Here is a 21,646-nt window from a genome sequence, read left to right on the forward strand (position 1 = left end):
TGCCTAAATTGATTTGTCACACATGTATTGATTAGTTGACAAACTTGTTACGTTAAGGCTGAGCAAAATAATACATCTGTTTGCCGTTACCCAACCGACCCGGAATGAAACCAGCCAACTGAACAAAATGTATCAGCATTTTGTTGAAAAAATTAAACTATTTTACCGATTTTCGTAAATCGCTGAATCGAATAATCACGCAACGCATTTGCGTTTTCGGTTCCTCCACATGCATCTGTAACTAGATGGAACACTCATAACAGAAAATATATTGCCTTTTACAAGTTGGTAAACATGTTGTTGTTGTTGTTGTTGTTGTTTTATGGCGGTTGGCATCCAAGTGTTGCATTACCGCCAGACTTTATTCCTCAGACTTTGTCGTAGTCCTCAGACTCTGTCTGTCGGCGCCACTGAATTGGCCATAGTACATGTCACTCTCTATCACGGTGTGACTTGATTTAAATTTGACTTATGCAATGCATTCTGGGATTGAAACACGCCCAGTGGCGTCATCACAACGAACATGGCGGGAACATGGCGGCGCCTGTGTCCCCCGCATGTTCCCCCCGCTCGCCTTTGCTACCAAAATAAAGGATAGCGGCGTACAAAAGCCCCCTGGACTGTTGAAGCCTGACCCATGGACTGTTGAAGCCCGACCCCTGGACTGTTGAAGCCCGACCCCTGGACTGTTGAAGCCCGACCCCTGGACTGTTGAAGCCCGACCCCTGGACTGTTGAAGCCCGACCCCTGGACTGTTGAAGCCTGACCCCTGGACTGTTGACCCCTGGACCCGGTCACTCCAAATCAAAAAATGGCAAAATTTTGATCTTTTTTTTGTCTACAAAGTAAAAAAAAAATGAGGATTTGCCTACCGTCCGACAATGTTGGGTCGGGTTACAGCAAACAGACAATTTATTTGGGGTAACCTTATCCCGGACTCAACTGACCCAACTTTTGCTCAGTTGGGTCAGATTTGAAAACATCTGATGTGCCGTTCACACTGTCCTGAAAAAAATGGTATACAGGTCACATATGGGCAAAAAAAATCAGATTTGACTTGCAGTGTGAACATAGCCGAAAATGTATAACAGTTATGAATGAAATATTGGTATTTATGTTCTGATTTAGAAAGTAATCTGTGTGTTGATGTGTGTGATTTGGCCAGTGAATACATAACCATACATTAACATACAGTATGTGAAGAAGCTTAGTGGAGCTTTGTACTTCATGTATCAAAGACTTTGGAAGCCAGGGGCCGCCAGGGGCCGCCAGGCCTCGTCCTATGCGGCTTCTGCTTCTATTTCATATCTCACCAAGGCTCTGAAATAGATCATTATCAATATGTTCTACAACAGTATACAGTGTTGAGATGGTAGTTGTGGATGAGTGGGAAAGCAAGTGAAACATTGGCTCCGGGCTGTGATTGGACACGAGCCATGTGACCCATGCCAGACGGACTGTGTCTCACTGACAGCTCATGTCCACAAATCTATTGTGCACAAGACACACAAAACTGACAAAAATAACAATTGAATCTGTAAACTTTAGTAGTGAGATTCAAAACACTTGGTTACATGCCCATGTCTACAAAAGGAACAAAGATCAGAACAATTTTCCACAGAGGGCTGCCTGTCAGACCAACTGCTTTTGTAGCCTCTTCTGCGCTGGCATCAAGTCATTTAACAGCGTAGTGTCACCTCTCCAGGGCTCTTCCTCCATCTCTCCACCACCTCACACGACAAGATGTTTTCACTTACTCCCATTGGCTACTAAAGCATTTCCAAGTCATGTTCTGTTCTGTAGAACCCTCTATAGTCTGTCTGTTATAGAGGAAGTTTGTAAAAAAATTGAACAATTTGATTTTCATTACATCTTTGAGGTAAGAACAAACTTCTTCTTAATAAAGACAAATAATCTGTCAGTTATTATTTGTCTGTTCCGCTCTGATCCTCCTTCATCTGAGTCGATTATAGATGCATCAAGGCCTCGTGCGTGTGCAGAAAGAGTTGAGAGAGCAGACCGTTGCTGTGATTGCTTCCTGATTAATTTCATCACCGGAGGAAGTGTGCTGAATAAAATGGGTGGAAAGTTTCAGCATATGGCCCATGGTCCATAAAGAAATGGGATTTATAAGATTTCCATTCAGCTGCTGGTCATAGTAATACAATCAACACTGTTCACCCTTTCACAATCTGGCAAAATCTGAAAAACATGACAAACTGACAAACTCCAGCGCCTTGCAAAAATGAACTGGCAAAAAGTCACTTGCCCTTTTGATTTATCTTAAACAATAAACTTTTTTGCCTTGCAAATACTCGCCGTCCGCTCATTATTCAAAACTTTTCACCACTTAATATTTGATCAATAAGTAACAGTGTTTTATGCACATTTTACAGCCCAAATATGTTTTGTTTTTGAGTCTAATCATTGCTGTAGTTCAAAGACAGAACTCTTTGCACACCAGTGAACATGTTACTCTTGTAAATTGCCCCATGAATCGTTGCAAATAGTCTAACATGGGCCATGATATAGACTATTGGCCACCATTCCTTTCTTGTAATTATAATTTTACCTTAACAGTCTTCAACAGGCTGCAGTTCATAGTGGCTCAGCGAAGTAATGTGGCTGTGTGAACAAAGGCATACATAAAAGTCTCTGACAACAGGGAACCTTTTCAAAAGAACAATTAAATGTCATGAAATAATGGAAGTGGAGAGCAAGCAGAGGAAAGAAATGTCAATAATCTTGTTGCTCTGAAGTTAAAAGTCTTAAACATGGCAGAGGATTTCATCATCTTTTTCAAATAATTAAGAAAAAGCCAATAAACGGATCGTCCTGTCTGACTCCTTCTGTGGCGACTTGGCAAATGTAAAAAAAAAAAACTCATAATAACAAATGCAAGTTCCTTATATACCTCACCACAGACAACTGACCTGTGAATCCTGTTGGCTGAGCTGATAAACTAAAGCAGAACAACTGAGGAGGGAACTGTGAAGTCAGTGATAGGGCTGCTTACTACTCTGCCACTAAGTTCTACAAAGCAGTAGGTGACCACAAGGCAGCACCGATGTGGTCAGGTCACGACAGGAGTGACTAACTGAAGCTCCTTTTCACAGGGTTTTACTGGCTTAATATATGTTCATATCTGCTGAATATGTAAGAAATAGCTGTGTCTTTCCTCTTGATTTTAGTGAGCGCTGTTCACTTTTTGCACGATTTCTGACCAGCAATAAATGTTGTGTAAATACTCAGACCAAACTATTTTTTGCATGCCTTATTTGACATTATTTTGCTATTATTTTCATTATCCATTGTTGTATGTTGCACCTTAACGCCGAAGCAAGTTCCTATTTTGTGAATGTTTTTCACTGACAATGGCAGATTCTGATTCTATTGTTTGTGAACAGAACAGCAAATTAATTAAATCCAAATCAAGTATAACCTGTAAGCATTTTAATGAGAAAGTGTTTTGGTCTGATCTGTACTCTAGTGACATAGGTTTTACTGCTACCAGAACGTAACACAACTTTGGACGTTTTGATTAAACCGTTAAATGATATCACTGCTAAACATGCCTCTCTTAAGAGTCAAGGTCAAACATAAGAATAATCACTGTATCGCTAAATTATCTCAAGAACGTGACAAAGCATGGCCAGAAGCCAGGGCAACCAAATTAGCTGCAGATTAACAGCAGACGAACGGTTAAATCCTTATCACATGAGAATAGACCTGATGATCAAGTACTCGCCCTTAAGCCCTTTACACAGTATGAAGTATTAAATATGTTGATCTTCATAGAAAAAAGTCCACTGGAGCCGACTCTCTTGAACCTGGGTTGTTATTATTATCAGCTCCATAATTAGTAAATTGTTCAACTTATGTTTTTAATCTCAAAATTCAAACTGAAAAGTATCACATTGCTATGGAAACTACTCACAAATTATCTCAAAATTATCCTGCCAAGCAAAACTTTTGGAGAAGAAAGCATGTGTTTGCTTTCTTATTTCTTGCTTTCTTTCTCCAAATATTCAATTTTAAATAACTACCAGTCTGGATTTAGACCAGGGCATAGCACTATCACAGCTGCTACCAAAGTTATAAATGATAATGCTATTGCATCGGACAATCATGAAGAATGTGCCGCTGTTTTTGCTGATTTGTCAAAGGCCTTAGATTCAGTGGATCACTGGATTCTCTTGGATCGTCTGGATGCTATTGGGTACAATACAAATTATAAAAAGTGTTTTTCAGATTTCTTCACAAAAATAACTTAAGCTGTTTCTGCTGATGGCTTTCAATCTGAATTTTCTTAATAAGATGTTCCTCAATGGTCCTATCTTGGACCAGTTTTATTAACAATTTATATAAACTCAATTGGCCATTATCTAATACATAGCATCCACTTGATGCAGATGATGCAACTATATGTGCAAGAACACCTTCTGCTGGTGTCCTGGTGCAGCAGTAACAGCCTAGAGGCCAATGCCCAGAAGACAGTGGAGATGATCGTTGACTCCCTCCGCTTCCTCGGCACCACCATCACCCGGGACGTCAAGTGGAGCCCACCATCAGCTCCCTCATCAAGAAGGCCCAGAGGGGATGTACTTCCTGTGGCAGCTGCAGCGCAGATGATCATTGAGTCCATCCTCATCACCTCCATCACCGTGTGGTACGCTGGAACCACAGCCAGGGACACAGCTCCACCACGAGCGGCACGCACCGCCACGAGCCGCACGCGGCTCCGCTTCTCCTCCGCTGCACCGGCGTTTCCACGCCTGAACACCGGCTCCGCGCTCCCGCACCCGCCGCCCCGGAGGTCTGTACCTGGGCGAAGGTGTGGCCCCAGCCCGCCACAGGAGCAGACACGGAGAGCGGGGCACCGGCTCCACCCGGAGAAAAGCAGCCCCATACAACCAAGGTACAGCCCCGTTTCTCTGCTTTCCCCGCTCCACAGACGGGGGCGATCTGGTCACAAAACTGGACTCAAATGCGTCTTGATTGGGCTAGAGCAACGCCGGCGTCTGGTATGTGGACTGCCGCTTCTGTCCCAACGTCTTTGTTTTGTTAGTCGTTTCCATTGTTTTGTTTTGTTCCCGCGTCTCTGTGTTGTCTTCTGTCTACATCCCTGTTCCTTAACTTCATCGGACATTACTGCACCGTCCATCGCTCATCTCCTCCCTCACTCCTGGACTATCTACTGCCCTAGCCGCCAGCTAACAGCTGGCTTAACACCTGCTGAGGTCCGTCATGGTATCGCGGGGCCTCCCTGCCGTGCAGACAAGGTCTGGGGCAACCAACGCCACTCACTCCACCAGCTTCAACACCCGGTCCACTGCTGCTTTTTCACAACTCTCTGCCCACCAGCTTCTAGTTAACCAGCCTCTAGCCACCGCCAACATTCTAACTGGATTACTCTCATCTGCTGCTACGTTCCATCTCCTCCTCGGACTATCACTCCCGCGCCTCCAGGCCACCGCTCCACCAACTTCTCGCCTACTCACCTACACCGCTGCTGACCTTCACCTCCTCAACCATAACCACCGTCTCCCAGCTGCTGCTGCCTCTGCAGCTAGCTCAGCTGGGATCCTTCGCCGGCCCCGCTACATCCACAGGGGCTCTGGTCTATCCCATAACCAACACTCCAACGACGGCTCACCTATCCCCTCACTCTGGACTAGTTTTCGCCCCCCGTCACCCCCACTTGCCGCACTGCCAACCTCAGCAACCTCCCCCCCCCCCCACCCCACCCCTGCGCCCCCATCCATCTCCGCGCCCCCATCCATCTCCCTTGCACTGCTGAACTGCCGCTCCCTCGCCAACAAATCACCTGTTATATCTGAACTGCTACTGGACAATAACATTGACCTGCTTCTCCTCTGTGAAACATGGCAACAGCCCCTGGACTTCTATGCTCTCAACCAAGCCACTCCCTCCAACTACACTTACACTGCCTAACCCCGCCTCTCCGGACGTGGGGGAGGTCTTGCTGTTATTCATAAAAAATCTACATCCATCACTGAACTGAACCTCAACCTTCCATCCATCTCATCATTTGAATACCTTGCCTTCTCCCTCCCCAACTCTATCACCGCTATCCTGATCTATCGTCCCCCAAAGCCCCACCCCTCTTTCCTCACTGAATTGTCTGAACTCCTCACCATCGCATCCTCTCTCTCTGCCCGCCTCCTACTCACTGGTGACTTCAACATCCACATTGACTGCCCCAACGCCCCACTGACATCCGACTTCCTCTCTCTCCTGGACTGCTTCCATCTCACCCAACACATTGACTTCCCCACCCATACCAAAGGCCACACTCTGGACTTAGTCTGTTCCTCTCTCCTACCCATATCTAAGCCCCACCCCCTCCCCTTCCCACTCTCTGATCATCTCTGCATCCTTTTCTCCGCCCCCCTACCCTCGCCCCACAACCCCAAAAAACGCACCATCACCTACCGCAATATCAAGTCAGTCAACCCCCTCACGCTCTCCCAGCTCATATCCTCTACTTTCCCCCCTGACTCCCCCCCCTCTTCCCCCGACGACTATGCTGTCATGCTCAACACCACCCTCTCCGACTCACTTGACTCCCTAGCCCCCTGGAAAACCTCCTCCGTCTCATACATCAATCCCGCCCCCTGGTACACCCCTGAACTCCGCACCATGAAGCAGACTGGCCGCCAACTCGAACGACTCCTCAAAAGAACCCGCCTCACCGTCCACGCCGAAGCTTTCAAATTACACATCTCCTCCTACCGTGACGCTCTCCAAGCCGCCAAATCTGCCCACCTCTCCACCCTCATCAACAGCTCCCACCGGAGCCCTCGCACCCTGTTCTCCACCGTCAACAAGCTGCTCCAGCCACCGGACATCACTCCACCCTCCTCCCCTGACCTCTGCAACTCTTTCCTCCTTGCCTTCAATGACAAAATTTCCAAAATCAACAGCTCCATGACTGCCGTCTCCATTAACTCTATCACCACCCCCACCCCTGCCCCCCCTCCCCTCTCCCTGACCACCCACCCTTCCCTCCCTTCACCACCTTCTCCTCTGTTAACTCCTCTCATATCATAGACCTCATCACCGCTTCCAAAACCACCACCTGCTCTCTCGACCCCCTCCCAACGACTCTAACCAAGGCCTGCCTCCCTGCTCTCATCCCCCATCTCACCACCCTCTTCAACCAGTCTTTATCCCTCGGCCATGTTCCTTCCATCTACAAACTGGCCTCCATCACCCCCATCCTCAAAGAACCCACCCTAGACTCCGCTAACCTCTCCAACTACCGCCCCATCTCCAACCTGCCGTTCCTCTCAAAAACGCTGGAACGCATCGTCGCCGCCCAACTTCACACCCACCTCCAGTCAAACAACCTCTATGAACCCCTCCAATCTGGCTTCCGCCCACTTCACAGCACTGAAACAGCCTTGGTCAAAGTACTCAACGATCTCCTCACCTCTGCAGACTCCGGGGCCCTCAACATCCTGTTACTACTAGACCTCAGCGCTGCCTTTGACACTATAAACCATTCCATCCTCCTACAAAGGCTGCGCCAACTGGGTGTTGAGGGCTCTGCACTTGACTGGCTCACATCCTACCTCACCAACAGGCAAGAGTTCATTTCCCTCTCCGGTCACTCATCCACCCTCTCCCCAGTAACGCAGGGGGTCCCCCAGGGCTCAGTCCTCGGCCCCCTCCTCTTCATCTGCTACATCTTCCCCCTTGGTCACATCCTCCGCCAACTCAACCTGGACTTTCACTGCTACGCTGACGACACCCAGATATACCTCACCACCAAATCCACCCAAAACCCTCCCCTCAGCCACATCGAAACCTGCATCTCTACAATAAAATCATGGCTCACTCTCAACTTCCTCAAACTGAACAGTGACAAAACAGAGCTCCTCCTCATTGGCACCAAATCCACTCTCAATAAAACTGGTCCCTTCTCACTCAGCATCGACACCTCGACCATCACCCCCTCTACCCTGGTACGCAATCTCGGTGTCATCATGGACCCCACCCTCTCCTTCACTCCCCATGTCAGCCACATTGTCAAGACCTCATACTTCCACCTCCGCCGCATCGCCAAAATCCGACACTGCCTCACCCTCCCCGCTGCTGAATCCCTCATCCATGCCTTCATCTCCTCCCGCCTTGACTACTGCAACTCCCTCCTCACTGGCATCTCCTCCCATTCCCTCCATAGACTCCAAATGGTCCAAAACTCCGCTGCCCGCCTCCTCACCCACACCCTCCTCACCCACACCCGGTCCCGTGATCACATCACTCCCGTTCTCCGCTCTCTCCACTGGCTCCCCATCAAGCAGCGCATAAACTTTAAAATACTCCTCCTCACCTTCAAAGCTCTTCACCACCTTGCCCCCCCCTACCTGTCTGACCTCCTCATCCCCCACCGCCCCACCCGAGCTCTCCGATCCTCCTCCTCTCTCACCCTGACTGCACCAACATCCCGACTCAAAACTTTTGGTGACAGAGCATTCTCCCGAACAGCACCCCGACTCTGGAACTCCCTCCCCCAACCTGTCCGCCACTCTCCCTCACTCACAACATTCAAATCCCGCCTAAAAACATACCTCTTCACCCAAGCCTATGACCTCCCCTACCCCTAGCCTCCTCTACCCCATTGCCTACTCTTCTACCCCCTGTTACATCCCCATATTTTTCTCTCTACTTCTTCTGTCTTGTTCATTTTATCTGTATATTAATGTGTATTGTACGTGTTGTCCCCCCTGTCTGTAAATACCTCCCCCCCTTTTTTATTATGTTCAGCGTCTTTGGGTCACTGAAAAGCGCTATATAAATAAAAGTTATTATTATTATTATTAAACAGAGACTACAGCTCAGACTTCCATCTCTGCAGGACCTGTACGTTTCCAGAGCTCTGGGACGTGCAGGTCGGATCACAGCTGACCCTTCTCACCCTGAACACGGACTATTTGAGCCACTCCCCTCAGGCAGGAGGCCACTCCCCTCAGGCAGGAGGCCACTCCCCTCAGGCAGGAGGCCACTCCCCTCAGGCAGGAGGCCACTCCCCTCAGGCAGGAGGCCACTCCCCTCAGGCAGGAGGCTTCGGACACTTCTTAAACACTGTCACTTCAACTATAATTTAATCACTCACTGCACTGTTCACTTTCTGCACTACATATGTAAATTCAACTGTAAATGTTTTGACTCATATAGGTTGTTTTATCATTGTTTCATGTTGTACCAAATCACCAAAAACAAGTTCCTAAGTTTGTGAATTCTGTTCATTTGTAATGGCAATAAACCTTTTCTGATTCTTATTCTCTGCAAACTCATCCAAAATATTCAAGTGGATTTTAACTCTATCCAACAAAAAAGTAAGCTGTTCTCCAAAAAACACTCTAGTGAAACAAGAACAATGTATATATTCTTGCACTCGATGGTAATATGATTGCACAAGTACCCCATTACAAATACTTGATAAAACAGATCCAATCCAGGCTACATTTCTTTCAGTTCTAGATTATTGTGATATTAGATATATGCAATCTACGGCGACAGTCTTAAAACCTCTGATCTCAGCTTATCATTCAGCTCTGAGGTTCATTACAGGAAAAGGACAACAAACTCACCACTGTGAATTATCCTCTAAACTAGGATGCAAGCATTGGACGTGAGAAGAGAACAGCACTGCATTGTGGTTGTTTATAAGTTTGCTGAACTTTAGATCAAGTATTCACCACTTGAGATTTCATGAGATTCTTCTTTTACAGTCATAAAGTCAATACTTAGTCAGGAAAAAAGGTATCTAGCAACTCCTGCTCCATGTCTGTGGAACAAAACACACAGACATTTTAAATCAAAGTTCAGGGGGTCTAGACTGATTTTCATTTACCGGTATGTTTTTTATTTTAAGATAAACTTATAATTGATCATTGCATTACAAGTATGGCAGACAGTATGGTTGCAGATTCATTACTTAGCCAAGACATATGGATTATTGCATTTGCTTAACTGCCTCACAGCAATCTCATTTTACCTCAGCACCTGTAGATTGAATTTAGATTTCTTCCTGATAACACACATTTGTGTACTGAAGGAGGTCTGTTTCCTGAAACAAGCTGCACCCCAGCTGGGTCTGTGACAATATCTTATACTTTTATAACCGTTATAGACAATGGAACAAAAGAAAACATGACCATCTTAAAAAGAGAAGAGAACTGGCTTGTATGAGGACGGATGAATTAGAAAGTACAGCTAAGGCATAAGATTTACTAGTGTGGACAGAGTTCTAATTCAATAGACACCGTGCCCTGAAGACTTAGGCTAAGTGCGTTGGCCTGTCTCAAAGACGCTGCTGGCTGAGAGGGAGGGTGCGATGACAGCGAGCTCCAGAGACACAAATTCATATTATTTAGCAATTTCAAAAATCAAGGTTAATTTAAATGGTTGTGAATAAAAGCTCAAGCATGAAGTGCGGATGAGTGCTTGCTGCTGTGTGGAAGCAGCACTTTGCCTTTGATTATAGCAGCCTTGCAACTCTGAATGTACACAGAAAGCTTTTTTCCTTCTCACATACTAAGACTTCATCGGAAATGAATGATGACTCATTCAAGGTCGTGTTTCAGGTTGGCATCGTAGACCTGGGTAATCAGAAAAAGGCTCATATTGTGGGAACGGAAAGGTGCGACTTGTGGCCTGTCAGGTGCTTCTTGTGTTTCTGAAATACCTCAGGATGTTTAATCCTGTTTAGACCTGCAGGGTTTTAGTTAAAGGTGCACTGTGTAACTTTTCTGGTGTAAGATGCTTCCTGCTTCTGTTCATGTTATTGCTTTGGCTAAAGTCTAAAAGTTCCTCTGAGACCTACAACCTTCAGTCAAAGGCACAGAACAGCATCTGACATTAAACACATTGAAAAATTAACATCAAACATTGGCTAAAGAAGAGGCAGGTTTGCTTCGTTTAACAGTAATGTCATGTGTATTCTGTTTGTTATAGAATAGTACAGGATAAAACCCATCTATTGCCACGGAACATTTTCTGAAGTATGGTTTTAACTTTCCGTTTCCATGGAATCATGCGAGTGATGCGCCACCTCCAGAAAATTACATAAGCAGCTACTTTAAGTAAATAAATAATCATCTCCATGGAGAAACAAGCCCTGGTCTATTTTGGTTTATAATGGGGTCGGTATATATTGTCCTTTTTTGTTAAGCACTGGATTTGTACATAAATTCACCCTTAAGTCAGTTGTGTTTTCATCTGCAGCAGTATAAAGCATGAATCACTTTAGTTGAAAGTAGTTTTGTATCAAGAAGCTCCAAAAGTCAAGGTCTGTCACGATTTATACTTTGACAAAACACACTCACAAGTGAATCAGTGTCTCTCTCTTTTATTTGCCATGCATAGTTTGGACAAGAGTGTAGTGAAACTGAATTGTTAATACAAAAGATTAAAACAAATTAAAGTTTTAGCATTTGATTTTTCTTAGGTCAAGAGGAATTAAGAAAAACACTGAATTAAAAACCATTACACCAGAGTCAGAGCTGTTTAGAGAGTCCCTCAACATAAATCAATAGTGGGATTTGAGTCAGGGGCAAAGTGCTGTAGAACATAAATAATAAGAAACAATTTAACAATATAAGAGTGCAATTAAAAATAGTTTACAGCACTGGCGTCTTCATTTTGCGTGTCCTCCATCAGCGTTGACCAGTGGCCATCTATTCACACTCCTGCAACTTAAAAATGCTGGGAATCCTGGCTTTATTATTGTGAATGTAATTTGAAAGTATGTTCAATTTGAAGTTGATGACCTGCTAAATGCACTAAGTTCTACTTTATATTATTTTTGTGAAAACTTGTACATGAGATACGTTTTTCAAATTTGAATACATTAGTGTCCCTTGTTTTATTAAAAGGCTGAATTCTTGCAATGATGAAGCAAAAACCTGTCTTACATTTTGGGCAGCACATTCTACTGTATCTCTGGGTGAATCTGGTTTTAGATTCTGAAATATACCAAATGTGGAAGAAGAAAAAAAGGTGCTTTAAAATCCCAAACTTTTACAGTAAGATGCACATCCATAAAGTGTGACAAATCCAACTCAGGTGGTAAGAAGGAGATTGCTTGTAGAATCAATCAGCTGCTGCAATGCACGTTTGTAATCACTTCTAGGCGTGTGTACCTGCACAGTGCATTACCGAGCAGAGCGAACAGGAAATAACAAAAACATTTCAGAGGCTTTGAAGGATTTGTAGAATAATTATGAGCAACAAAAATGGTATTCTTTGTAAAAGGTAGCGGTGGAGTGTGAGAGAACTCTGGACCAAAGCTCAGAGTAGAAAAGCTTGTTAAAATAAGTCCAGAGTCACTAAAAAGCCAGATTTTCAATGCAACGTTTCATGATGAATTTAGAAATTAAAACCAATTGTTACAAAGGCGAGATGCTCTGTATGTGCGATGCAGCTTCACCACTAAGCCATCTGACAACACAGCGACAGAAGATGTTTGCCCAGTGACACATCGCATGACAAACAATAAATAGAATGCAGTTTCATCATACTGTATAGACCAGCGATGGCGGCCAAACCAGATGGTCAGACTATCTGCCAAGAGTTGGTACCTTCAAGACCAGTGACGTAATAGCCCAGCATTTCCTGAAATCTGTGATATTTGTGTAGCCTATTATGAAAATATATTATAACAAAACTCTTCATAAAATCACTAGGGATAACAAGTTAGCTGACTGAGCTGGTCCCAAGCTGTGGGTTGCATGGAAAGCCATCTGGAGTTAAAACCAATCCAAATGATGTGAATTTCTTTACTGGGGGTAAAAATAATAATGGAATAATGGACTTTGTGGTTGTGTAACAGACAATATTGTGCTATTTGTCAAAAGTGTTGCAGTACAGTGACTTTTCATCTCTTTAGACTTTAATTGCGTCATCCTCCTCTCAACCAATAAAATGATTATGTTAAATATTGTTAGTTTTCACTGGCTGTAAAAAAGCCACATTAGGAGGAGTTTGCAGCACATGGAGGTCAAAACAACAGTATTGGAGGAACTCATGGCTCTCTGCGTGAGCGGCGTGGGAGGCTGCACATCTGATCAAATAAAGGGGTTAAAAAGAACAAAATACTAATGTGCTCAAGTTCAGTGTGATCCCAGTGATTACTGTGAGAAGATATTACATATCTACATTTATAAAATACACTTCAACACCTACAACAGTTCCTTCAACAGTATGAAAAATATACAAATCAAATACAAATACTCTTAGACACTCGGTAGGTAGTTTCTGTTGACATGAAATCAGTGAGGACTAGAAGATAAATAGTTCACATTTTTCTTCCTAGTTTTGAAAGAGAATTGTGTATAAATGAAAGAAAAGCATTGTCTTTCAGTAATTAGTAACATTGTGATATTCACGTGTTTATTTTGAGCTAAAACACTTTTCTAGTGAGTAAAAAGAGCCAGTGTTGAAACCAAGAGCTTAATAGAATTCTTTTGTTGGACATGATACACTATGCACATATATTAAAATCATTAACAATAATCAAGTCTTATCCACGCAACAAAAAGATTCCTCCCTTCTGTCCTGGACCATCCAGAGCATCATTAGAACTTCTTTCAGTTAGAAATGCTATTATCAGTCACAATCAGTCATTATCACAATGTGTTCAGCTGGCAAACAGCAGAAAGTGAAGAGTAGATCTTTTTAACGTCCCATAATGCAACAGAATGTGAGGTCTATTTTCTCCAAGCGGTACACCTGCCCGGGGCGTATGCAGAATGCATGGTTCAGCCAGTTGTGTTGGGTGAGTTTTTATTCATATAGTATAGTATTATTTTGTTATTTAAAGTCATGTTACTATAGACATTCACTGCATAAGACTGAACAGCACTGTACCGCTTGGTGTAACTGTAATGATTTAGGACACCAGGGTAAAGACGGTGATCTAAGGGACGGGAGCACAACTGTGTGCAGGTAGCATCAATCAGCTCTTAGTTCACTACAAACTTTGACCAATAGGAGGAGCTGATGCAGTTTATGTTTAAAGTAACACCACCTGCATCGCTGCAGTTGGGCATCTGCCTTGTCCATGTGAGTAACAGTCAATAAATGTCACTCTTGACATGTCAGCCAAAAAGCATGTAGACACTTGTGAAGGGCTGGCACTCTGCAACTCTGAGACAAGAGCAGGCAAGGATCTGTACTGAAGAACCTCAGAGCTCTGCTCATTTGACATGTTCTGCACTGTGAGAAGAGCAGTAGTACTTCTTATGAGCTATAAAAGTAGACAGGCTGCTGAACTTGATGTTGCACAAGCGACAAAAGCGAGTGTTTCCATTCTGGACGGGGGAGATCACCTGGGTTTTGGGAGCAGGGACAGGACAGGAGGCCTCGTCTACTGTGTGGGACTCCTTCTTCACCTCTAGGAGTGGGGACACAGTCAGAGAAGATGCTCTGGGAGGAGACAAAGGCTGAGGCGATCCAGACGAACGCGAGCCATCAGCAGAGGGGCATCCATTTAACTGAGGGGAAGCTGTCCCACCAGCTGTCTGTCCATTGACACTTTCTTTGTGGACTCGTGTGAGCCGTGGCCCCCCTGACAGCTCAGAAGGGGTGGTACTAGCCTCATCCATGGGGCTGTTACAGGGGCTCAAGTCTCTGGGGGACTTGACTTTCACCACAAGTCCATGGACACTTCGGAAGTGCTCCATTAGATCACCAGTGAGGGGCCTGTTGGGGCAATATGGACAGGCCAGTGGGGAAGAGCCCCCTGTCCCTTTGGTGGAGCTGAGAGAGGTGGCATCGGCAGGAGAAATGGCAGAAGGGTAAGCACTGGGTGAGGCAACACAAGCCTGATTCACTCTCTCTGAAGGGGACACCACAGCCTCTACAGGATGAGAGAGGTCGGACCTCTCCACTGACCTGCTCTTAGGAGAGGTAGAGGCTGATCTTTTGAGTCTGTGGAGCTGCTCCAGTGTCTGGGCGTGGAGAGAGGTGGCAGGACAGTAGTAGGTCTTATGGGCCAGATAGTTCTCGATACTGTTGAAGCTGATGCTGCAGGCAGTGCACTTGTGATAGTCTGAGAGGGGTAGAGCAGGAAGAAGGCTGCTGCTGTGTCGGCTCCCCTCTGTCCGACGAGGCTTTTTGCTCAGGTCTATGGGGCCGTCTCCCTCTGGACTGGAGGCCTCTGTCCCATTAGGAGACACCTCCTGCTGCAGTGGAAGTCCAAGGACGGAGGGCGATGGGGCTGAAGCAGCAGCCGAGGAGGCAGCAGTGGCCGCAGCTGCAGCAGCAGCGAGGGCCTGGGTGCGGGCCATGTGGATCTCATACATCTTCTTTCTCTTGCGAGTGCGGAAGGGCTGGGGCATGAAGGAGTTGATTTTGGCCATGTGCCCAGAGCGCTGGTTCGAGGGGTCATGGCGGGACGCACAGTAGAAGCGCTTATGAACAGTGTAGTTCTCATGGCGACTGAAGCGAATGTTGCAGGCCACACAGAAGGTCCGGTTGGGATCATCTTCTTGGTCTTCTGCAGATCCACTGGCAGGACTCTGGCTTCCCTCACTGGCTCTCCCCCCTCCTGCACTGACACTGCCCCCGCCTGCCTCTGGAGAGGAGGTCACTTCCTCCCGTCCCACTGGAGTCTCAGACTTCACCTCCACTGTGCGTCTGCACTCTGCTCCACTTCCTGTAGGTGGGTCAGAGTGAGTGGGAGAGGCAGAGGCTGCTCTGCTTGTGGCGCCCCCTTGTGGAGACGTGGATGCTCCAGCAGAAGGCACACTAGTAGGAGCTGTGCTGGGTTCTGTTTGGTGCCGGCCAGAGCAGTATAGTCTCTTATGTGCATAGAAGTTGTTGATGTTATTGAAGTTGATATCACACTCGAAGCAGGTAGCACCTTTGAGAGGGGGCGTTACAGATGCTGTGGGGGCGGTAGGTCCAGCAGGGAAGAATGCAGTGGGACTGTTTGGGGGCAGTGTTTGCCCTTGTTTAATACGACTATGGACCATCTCCGACATCTTGGCCAGGATCTCTGAGGCCTGCGGTAAAATGGCTGCCTCCGGGTTGAACATGTACTGGGGCAGAAATAAGGCTCCCCCAGGAAGAACTGATGCAGCTCCCCCAACATGTGCAGGGCTTGAACCGGGAGTCGGGCTGGTCGGTTCTGCCTTCACTGTGGTGGCTGGACTTTTAGGAGAACTTGAGGAGTTTGATAATTGCTTTGTTTCCTGCCTGGATACCTCCATCTGCTCTGCCCCTGGCACCTCCTCTGCATCTTCTCTAACCTCCATGTGCTGGTCCTCTGTGTCTGACTGGGGCTCCAATTTGATTCGAAGACTGGCGGCTGCTTCAGGAACTGGGGTTGTCGCAGAACTCCCATTTGCTCCAGGACTGGAGGAGTCTGGTTTTGGGACACAGGCCAGGGGCTCCCTCTCATTCGGAGACACTTGAGGTTGTGCATGGTCTGAAGATGGAGTATTCTGGCGAGGCGTGGGGCTTCTCTCAGCAGGGACCAGCACTTCCAAATGGGTACGAACATGCTGCTGCAGCTGGGAAGGGGAGTCGGAGTTATGTCCACACACCTGGCATTTCAACACCACTCCTGAGTCTCCAGGACTTAGACCTGGAAGAACAATGCATTTTCAATGAGCACCAGAACAGAAAACATACAATCTAATGAACACCAGATATGTTATTTACCAACAGATAAAGGTAATTTAGGCAGGCCTGGTCCGGGGGAGTAGACTTCACTGCGGGACCCGGGCTGGCACACCATGTGGCTGGTGACAAGGTGACTGTACAAGATGTCTCTGGTAGTGGAGACAAAGCCACAGCCCAGACACACTCCACTGACAGTGTCAGTGTGGACCTTGAGGTGGCGCTCACAGTTTGCTTTTGTAGTGAAAGCCGACAGACAGATGAGACAGATAAATGGACGTTCACCTGAAGAAGATGCAAGGAATTTAATAATATATAGGAGAAAGTAATGTGAACATTTGCATTGTATGACTCTTGACTGGAATTTAATTAAAATTGAGCCTTTCATTCTTATTGTGAAAGTAAAATGACAATATACTGGACATACAGGGCAGTATCTTGAGTAGTTTAATGGAGTTCTCACCGCTGTGTGTGCGCATATGGATTTCTAGAGAGCTGGCACTGGGGCAGCCCTTGTTACACTGAGGGAAGGGGCAGATGCGTTCGTTGGGATAGGGCTCCTTTGCTTTTTCCTGTGGAGGAGAGGACGGAGCAGCAGGCTGTTTCTGACGGCTGGCACAGTAGTACATGAGATGAGCCTGAAGGTTTCTCTCACTGCGATACCAGATTCCACAGTCTTTACAGGGAAAGATGTCCTCTGAGAGCAGAAAACACACCAGCATTAGAGACTGCATACCAATATTACATTTAACATATGTATAATGCATATCCTAATTCAAATCAAAAGAGGACAATTTTATAAATGAGAAGAGAACAGCAGACAAAGCCATCACATGTAAAGTGTGGATTGGTAGAGTTGTTTTTACTAGAAAGCCTGTAGCACCCTCATGTGGTCAAAGTGATTATTGCAACACTTTTCACTATTTGCTTGAAACAGGTCTTTACAGCATCAGAAAACATTTTTAACAAGCAACAAACTCACTATTGATAACAGCAGTGGCTAAAATGGCTGCCATGCCAGCCTGCTGAGGGAGGAGCTGGATTTCTGAGTGCAGAGCAGCAGGGTAAACGGGCTCCTCCTTCACTACAGGCGGCTGCTTGTGAGTGACCAGGCTCAGGGGAGGAGACAGCTGCTCCTGTGGGTCTGCGGAAGATGTGGGACGTCCTGACAGCAACGCCAGGAGACTCTCACCTGCCTCAAGATCCCTAGTCAGCTTACAGAACAACTCCTTGCCTGCACAGAACAAATGGAGTCATTTAATCAGATGGCTTACCTAATATTCAGTTCATAACAAAGAAATCCAAAACACAAAAGCATGTGAACAGATTTTACCGTGCAAAGTATAATGCTTGTGAAAAACTACTCTGGAGTCTTACCTTGGCTATAAACTGTGCAGTTGGCAGATGGGGCATCTGGAGTTAAAGGGAGTCTAGTGATCCAGCAGTTTTCCTCCTCACAAGTCAAAGTCACTGAGGAGCCCTGGACACAAAAACATGGAAAAATTGGGTACGATATAAACAGTACTTAAACTATCACAAGTTTCACATGGTCAATGTAATTCAGCCGTTCATCTGAGAGAACTGCCCAAGCTTTCTTTTAAAATAATTATATTTAGTTTGTATACTACAGAACCTTCACAGAAATACTACACTTTTATAACATAATGTGAATAATCATGCTCATAGCTCATGCCTTTTCATAGATTTTTAAATATTGGACATTGCTCCAAATACACAACTTAATTCTTACACATCGTGCCAACACACACATAACTCCTCATCTACCATCTTTGAACTTGAATGAAATCAAGACCATTGTCATATTAACAATGTACATTGCTATGCTTGCTGACAAGGAGATAATCACAGAGAAGCATGTATTAATCGCTGTCAGTTGGCCAGTATGTGTCCAGTGGTCAGCCCGGGTATAAAGAGACTGGCGGAGAGTGGAGGGTGATCAGAGCCCAGAGAGGAAATGAGAAAATGAGGAGAGCATGGGCCAAACAATGAAGTGAAAAAAGGCAGAGAGAAGGGATGAAAGCAGTCCAAGAAGAGAGGGAACGAGAGAGGAGATCTGATGAGGGCTATTCACCCACGGCCATAATGAGATCCACAAGGATACAGCACAAAGCCCTGGCTCCGTCTGTGAAGGTATGAGACACATCCACAGAGTTTCAAAGGGAATCCGGAAACACACCCGCTGACCACTGCGATGCGATATGGCATATGATAATCAAATGTTATCATGTTTATATTTCAAGAACAATCTATACATCTTTATTGAGTTAGACACTGTTTAACGTGTAATTAGATTAGTGTGAAATGTATCAAAATGTAGATAATATTGTCAAAGAAATTTGAATATAGAGTACATCGTTCATAGAAAAAGCCTGCAATAATGAAAAAGGTTATGCTGAAAATGTTCAAATAGGTTCAACTTTAATGTCACGAAAGGAAATTTGTCCTGGGCTCACAGTTCTGCAGGTCATAATCCACACAACAACTGGACACACATCAGGACAACTGCACAATTTCATCACAAACGACTATGCCATAGATTATTGCTCTATATTATTTTCACCCAGTAAAACAAAGTGACAAGAATACATTGCACCTGCCTGATGCAATAACATCATAATAAAAAAAAAAAGTCAATTTCAAAATGAATACAAGCAATTAAAACATGTCAGACTATCTAGATCTGTTCAAAGCAACAGCTGTTGGTATGAAGGAACATTTAAATCTGTCGCTCTGGTTTTTGACTGCATGATAACGTCTCCCTGAAGGTAACGGCTCCTATTTGCTGTGCAGCAAGTGGAAAGGTTCTTTGATCATACTTTTAACTGTGCCAGGACAGAAGTTTCAAAGACTTCGTTCTTACAAGGAGGGATACTCTTTCCTTCCTATGATTTTCACAGCATTCTTGAGGACAAGCTCCTCAATCTTTGTTGAGTGAATGAGTGATATACCTGCACTTTGAGGATAATTTGAAATAAGTTTTAATTTCTCATACAAATGTGAAGTTGAACTAATAGTTTAAATCTGTTGGAGTTTAAGTTTACTCGCACAGCACTACACTTGATCTTTATTGCATTGTATCAACTGGATTAAAAGGAGATTTGGTTTAAATAACAAACATTGTGATTTGCTGAGCTTGTTGCAGGATTTCAGAAGGTCATTTAATATCCCAATAGGAAAGTGAGTGAATTCTAGGCAATAAGTCATTATGCTATGACGAAAAATTACAAAAACATGAATGAATGTGTAGCGTGAGGGGGCAGTGCAGCAGCATTTCCACTAGGAGGCAGCATCTCCACAGCACATGAATTTGAACTTGACAGTGGGGTAACTTGTGGTTTATACTTATGGCTTCAGCACTAAAGTAGCCTATTTACCATCAATGCATAATCAATTTCTGCTCAAAATGTGAAATCTGAGAGATTCACTGATCCGGCAGTTCCACTTGCGATGGACAATGGTGGTGAAGTGTTTGAACAACTGCAGAGTGAGAGATGTAAGCTGTCATTCATTTGTCTGATATGGACTTGAAACACCTGCCAAGGATCCAGTTTGCTTGGCTTGAAGACGGCGAGAAGAGAGGACAGAGAGTGTGTGCTGGTGCGGAGATTGAGCCCGACTGGATTGGATTTCATGGGGAACTTGCGCTGATGCTGAGATACTGCTGCTTTTGTTTTAATTTGTAACTCGACGCTGGAGCCGTCTGAGCTGTAAGTACCGCTAATTTGTTTCAGACTAATTCATCAAGGCCGCAGCAGCTCTGGAATTCACCACGATAGGGCAATGGGAAAACTCACACAGCACGAGAAGAAGCACAAGAAGAAGACACAAAGACACTGGTGCAATGTAAATGGAGGAGTATAATATCTCTCGGAACCACAAAAATTATAACGAAATATGTGTGGTTGTCATGAGATCTTAAATATATAAAATTCGATTAAGATGTTGATTAATTTAATTCAAAATCAAGAAAATTAAACAATACCTTTGATATGAGGTGTGATTTGTCCTTTATTTGATCCATAACCTCTCACATTATGTAGTTTGTTCAAACCTAAATTGTCAATTTATTTCATAAAATATAACTTGGGAGATAACTGAGGTCCAATTAGGGCCTTGCAATTAATTCTATTTTTTCAGCCATTTCTTAATGTCAGGGATCAGTTTAGGTCAATTTGAATGAGAGTCCTCTGTCTGCAAAAGCATGTTGTTTAGAGCAGAATTCAGACTTTAAATGGGAATGATTAAACCTCTGTATTGTTTATGTACAGGGAATTAATACTGACAGTATTTTTTAATAGTAAAAAAAAAAAGATAAAATCATAAAATCAAAAATTGTTACCAAGACACGATTCATTTTCACCCAATGTCCAATCACAAAGCGTTACTTTACCCTGACCCTGTAAAAGCAAGCGTTTAAAAGTCTTGCTCCTCATACAAAGTGGCTGTTTGGTAAGCAGATGGTGTGGTCCGGCTCTCACCTGTGACAGTGTGTAATTAAGCGGGCCAGAGGAGGACGCAGATGCCAGAGATGTGCCGTGGAGTTAAGGACACCCACGAGGACACCAAACGCTATCAAAACCCTTTTTCACTGCTGCCCTTGGTCTGCTGCCAGTCGCCTCCACTCCAACAGGCCAGCAGCAGTGAGTCCGGGACGTGCCCAGACACACAACCAGAGGAGCACAGCCACTGCACATTATGGACCCGAACGAAGGCATTTCAGGAGATGAGCAGCTCCCAGCGACTAGGCCTCTCACCGGCGGGACAGATATGTCACAGGAAACGGGCCACACAGTTAATAGCAATCAAATCGAACATGGAATTTGAATCACCACGATTATCAAATGGGAAATGCTGCAATCTGTAGGTGATACAATGGTAACTAACAAACGTACCAACGATTATTTTAACAGTCGATTAGTTAGTTATTCTTTTTTATATAGTTCACTGAGACATAATGAACGAAATAAAG

General features: G+C 44.9%; 1 protein-coding gene across 1 annotated transcript in view; it reads right to left on the reverse strand.

Annotated features, from left to right (window-relative positions):
* Positions 1–14,005: 14,005 nt before the first annotated feature.
* zfpm1 (zinc finger protein, FOG family member 1) overlaps positions 14,006–21,646 on the reverse strand; it is a 73,483-nt gene continuing 65,842 nt past the window's right edge. Inside the window, exons 5-9 of the mRNA XM_072434501.1 lie at positions 18,034–18,136; positions 17,639–17,890; positions 17,120–17,353; positions 16,699–16,941; positions 14,006–16,621 (exon numbers count right to left, since the gene is read on the reverse strand). Of these exons, the coding sequence (XP_072290602.1) occupies positions 14,229–16,621; positions 16,699–16,941; positions 17,120–17,353; positions 17,639–17,890; positions 18,034–18,136 (3,225 nt within the window). The 3' untranslated portion in view covers positions 14,006–14,228. The remainder of the gene's footprint in view (positions 16,622–16,698; positions 16,942–17,119; positions 17,354–17,638; positions 17,891–18,033; positions 18,137–21,646) is intronic.

The sequence above is a fragment of the Eucyclogobius newberryi genome, unplaced genomic scaffold (assembly GCF_026437365.1).
Source record: "Eucyclogobius newberryi isolate DKJ021-1_F unplaced genomic scaffold, fEucNew1.0.hap1 SCAF_7, whole genome shotgun sequence".
NCBI classification, from domain to species: Eukaryota; Metazoa; Chordata; class Actinopteri; order Gobiiformes; family Gobiidae; genus Eucyclogobius; species Eucyclogobius newberryi.